Here is a 4,953-nt window from a genome sequence, read left to right as displayed (position 1 = left end):
TTTGGAACTTGTACTGGGATTTCCATTCCTCGAAATATTGAGCATTTGCCAGGTACCTTCCGCCAGGTATAAAAGGCGAGCTTACCTATGGTAACATCCAGTCACGCCTAGAGTCGCTGCAGATTGTGTGTGTGAGTTGACATCCAACTACGTTACAGTTTGTGTATCGTCTTCGATGTGTTGAGATTATAACGCAAGTGTAATATATACATAATTACAAGTATTCAGATATTTAATTGTGGTATCTTGCTATTCAGTGAAAGTGTTGTATTTTAAATAGATACCTGTCTTTGCCCATTGTAGCCAAATACATACGTATTAGCCGATATCTGTAAATGTATCCATATGCTCATTGTTATTGTATAAATGTGTTTATATAACAAATGCATTTGTATAGATATAAGCACACGCACACTACTACTGTGTACTTATATACAGATATGTGCGTTCATGTGTGTGCATGTGAGTATATGTATATTCAATAAATAGATATATAAAACACTGTGTATATATGCATATATAATACAGTATATATATAATAGAGTATACATATATAAGCACATGTATGTGTGTGTTTGTGTGTGCTTCTGTGTTTGTCTGTGTGCGTGCGCGCATGCACACACATAGACGATTACAGAACGAAATTTTCATAGTGAAATTAACGTCTATAATTATGAACCATATTTCCTCTCCCGTAGGATACTTCTGCATCCATAAACCACCACCATGTGTGACGACGAGGACGCGACTGCCCTTGTGGTTGACAATGGCTCCGGCATGGTCAAGGCCGGTTTCGCCGGAGACGACGCCCCTCGTGCCGTCTTCCCCTCCATCGTCGGCCGTGCCCGTCACCAGGGTGTGATGGTCGGTATGGGTCAGAAGGACGCCTACGTCGGTGATGAAGCCCAGAGCAAGCGTGGTATCCTCACCCTCAAGTACCCCATTGAACACGGTATCATCACCAACTGGGATGATATGGAGAAGATCTGGTATCACACCTTCTACAATGAGCTCCGTGTTGCCCCTGAGGAGTCCCCCACACTTCTCACTGAGGCTCCCCTCAACCCTAAGGCTAACCGTGAGAAGATGACTCAGATCATGTTCGAATCTTTCACCGTGCCTGCCACTTACATTACCATCCAGGCCGTGCTTTCCCTCTACGCCTCTGGTCGTACCACTGGTCAGGTTTGCGACTCTGGTGACGGTGTGACTCACTTTGTCCCCGTCTATGAAGGTTTCGCTCTTCCTCATGCTATCCTTCGTCTTGACTTGGCTGGTCGTGACCTGACCCACTACCTCATGAAGATCATGACTGAGCGTGGCTATTCTTTCACTACCACCGCTGAACGTGAAATCGTTCGTGACATCAAGGAGAAGCTTTGCTACATCGCCCTTGACTTCGAGAGTGAGATGAACGTTGCTGCTGCTTCCTCCTCCTTGGACAAGTCCTACGAGCTTCCCGACGGTCAGGTCATCACCATCGGTAACGAGCGTTTCCGTGCTCCCGAGGCTCTGTTCCAGCCTTCCTTCCTTGGTATGGAATCTGCTGGTGTTCAGGAAACTGTTTACAGCTCCATCATGAGGTGCGACATTGATATCAGGAAGGACCTGTTCGCCAACATCGTCATGTCTGGTGGTACCACCATGTACCCTGGTATTGCTGACCGCATGCAGAAGGAAATTACTGCTCTTGCTCCTTCCACCATCAAGATCAAGATCATTGCTCCTCCCGAGCGTAAATACTCCGTCTGGATCGGTGGTTCCATCCTGTCTTCTCTGTCTACCTTCCAGTCCATGTGGATCACCAAGGACGAGTACGATGAGTCTGGTCCCCGGCATCGTTCACCGCAAGTGCTTCTAAATGACACAATCTATATTTTGATAACAATAAATGACTAACCAGATGCAGTCTATATATATCCTATCTTCTAAAGGGCTGAGGCATGATTAAAGTGAAACTGCAGTTACCACACATGATTAAATGCTTCTGTCACGCTGTTCAAATCTGGAACTTAGAATAGTAGCAATTTACAAATAATTAACTGCAGTTTTATTCCTTTTACACTTTAAACGACATGTGTATACATTGGAAGAGCCATATACATACAGTACTTGTGTATTCCCAATAAAATAATTCAATTTTGATTATGAAGAATAACGATGACATTTAAATATATATTACTGTAGTCGACAGTGGACAAATATAAGGATGCGTGAAAGTACGAGAGAAAAAAATAGCTATAATAGTCAGTAAAGAGAGGTTCTATGAGAAGAGATAATACTGATAATAAAGGAAACAGAAGAGAATGATAGAGCGAAAGTCTAGATAAATAAGAAATGGACGTTAACTTTTATAGAAAGTAAAACAAATAATATAGTGTGTATCATTAATTAACTGCGAATATTTGGGGTGAAACCGGTTTCCAAGGGTACGTGGACCTGTTCAGCGCTCGGAGACATTCTGTGCGGGGAGATTTAGCAGATCCACCTGCACTTGCTCACCCTTAGTCTCGTGTTTTTTAGGTTCGGTTACTTCGGTTAAACGCTTGTCACCCCGCTATTTCATCTTGCCACGATGTAACACTGGTGTTAGTTAGTTTTTTTTTTTTTTTTTTCTTTCTTTTTACATGTATACACCGCTGGTATGGAACGTAGAGATGAAATACTAAGCCGTTACATCATAGGTTTTGGACAGTTTTGCGTAATATAAATTATGTTATATGGCAACACGCCATTATAGGCAATCGGACCTGTCGGACTGACAGAGTGCATAAGGTGTGTCATGTTGTGTAGTGTAGTTTCTTAAAATCATTATCTGTTATGGTGTTTCTCTCCTTATTTCATATATCGTCTGTTTGTATAGTTTAGATTTAGCTCCAGTCCTGTTTTCCTCTATCTTTACCCATAGTCGTAGATAACTAACATTTATTGTTCAGATAACCTATCTCGAGATTTCGGAACCGTTTTAACCGGGTTCCAGAACCGTTTGTTGCCATGACTTCTAGCTGAATGGTAGAGGAAGCCATTTTAAAATATTCAAGACTATTTGACATCAGTGTAGATAGATGCAATATAGGATTTGCAATCTATCCAATTTTGAAAAGGTTATAGTATGCCTTTAAGATTGAGTAATAATATACACAGCCACAGTTTCATATACGATGTAAAGCAATAATCTGAACCTTTATTGCAAAACGACGATTCCAGGTGATCCACATTTAGCGCATTCAGAGAGGAGGTGTCTGTTTGCTCGATGTCCATGTGCATAAATCTATAATAAAGGGATATAGATAATTCACTACGGAAAGCTTGTATGCTGATCTAGATATTTTGAGGGATAGTAATTACATTCTATTAAAATTCATTTAAGCAAAAAATAAAATATCTTCAGTTTTACGCAGGTTACGTTTATGGTAAAAAAATCCTTTTAGAAAATCTCAATCTAATCTGAACAAGGTCATTAACACATCAGAGAAAAACAAAGCTATTGTTATACACATTATATATTCAAGTGAATGTATTTCGATTCAAAATACAATGTGCGCGGTGTTCATATTTTTTTTCCCATACGCGTGGAATACTGCTGTGCGAGGGTGCACAAATATACTATATATGTGTATGTGTGTTATATATATGTAAAGATGTCTATGATATTCAAATGGTATACATACACCACCTAATTCCATGTAGTAAAACAAATCCTATAAAGAAATTATGGTAAATTTCCTTGTAATTATGTAGTATCCATACGTTTGACCTTGTGCCTTAAATAGGATGTAATGGATGGGATAGAAAAGAGAAGCACAGTATTACCTATATAAAAACGACAACGAAATGAACAAAATTCATCATCACGAGCATCATTTATCACCAATTAATATCCCCGCCATCATCACCATTATCAAACTAATGGCTAAAATAATGATAATGATAAAAATAATAATTGTCTTTGTAATGCTGATGATAATGTGATGGTGATGATGATGATAATGATAATAACAATACTACTACTAATGATAATGGTGATAAAAACAGTAATGATAATAAAAATAATTATGATGATAGACTAGTTATGATGAGGATAAAATAGTAATGTTAATGATAACTATAATGGTGATGAAAATAATAATGATGATAATATCATAATGAATCCCAAAATAATTATCATAAGAATTATGATAATGCGAATAAAAGTAAAATTACCAACAGCAACGATAAGGAAAGTTATAATGATGCTGACAATAAAAACATTTTCAGCATTACCACGAAGTTTAAGATGACAATTTTCGCAAATTCTTAATGATATTTGCATAATCTGCCCGCGCACACACACGTACACACACACACACACACACACACACACACACACACACACACACACACACACACAAGCGCGCGCGCGCACAAAACATATCCACTTTCACCATGGAGATGGTTCATGGCCTGTCTTGATTTTCCAGTAGTTTGTAAACTGTACATGCATAGATACTTGGTCACATACACATTACTATCATTATTATTATTGTTGTTATTATTGTCATTACTACCATCAACATGATTGTTGTTCTTTAAATCATTGTTATTGCCATTATTATCATGATTATTGCTATTCTCATTACTAATATTTCTTCTTATTATTATTATCATTATCATTACTATTATCATACAATAATTATCACTATCATTATCGTATACATTATTATCATCATCAGTATTAATATTGTTGTTGTCATCATCATCATTAATATCAAAATTAATACTATTTCCATTATTATTGCTCTTATCATTATTACTATGAAAATTATGATAATGGAAATAATAATGATGATAATAATAACAATAATGATAATTATTATTATCATTATTATTATTATTATTATTATTATTATTATTATTATTATTATTATTATTATTATTATTATTAATTATTATTATTATTATTATTATTATTAT

The 4,953-nt window shown here is 36.8% G+C and overlaps 1 protein-coding gene across 1 annotated transcript in view; it reads left to right on the top strand.

Moving 5' to 3' along the window:
- Positions 1-698: 698 nt before the first annotated feature.
- Positions 699-4,953, top strand: part of LOC125040124 (actin-like) — a 7,442-nt gene continuing 3,187 nt past the window's right edge. The window contains exon 1 of the mRNA XM_047634637.1: positions 699-952. Coding sequence (XP_047490593.1) covers positions 727-952 — 226 coding nt within the window. The 5' untranslated portion in view covers positions 699-726. The remainder of the gene's footprint in view (positions 953-4,953) is intronic.

The sequence above is a fragment of the Penaeus chinensis genome, chromosome 28, assembly GCF_019202785.1.
Source record: "Penaeus chinensis breed Huanghai No. 1 chromosome 28, ASM1920278v2, whole genome shotgun sequence".
Lineage (NCBI taxonomy): Eukaryota > Metazoa > Arthropoda > Malacostraca > Decapoda > Penaeidae > Penaeus > Penaeus chinensis.
Note: the sequence above shows the minus strand (reverse complement) of the source record. Positions and strands in the feature narration are given on the sequence as shown.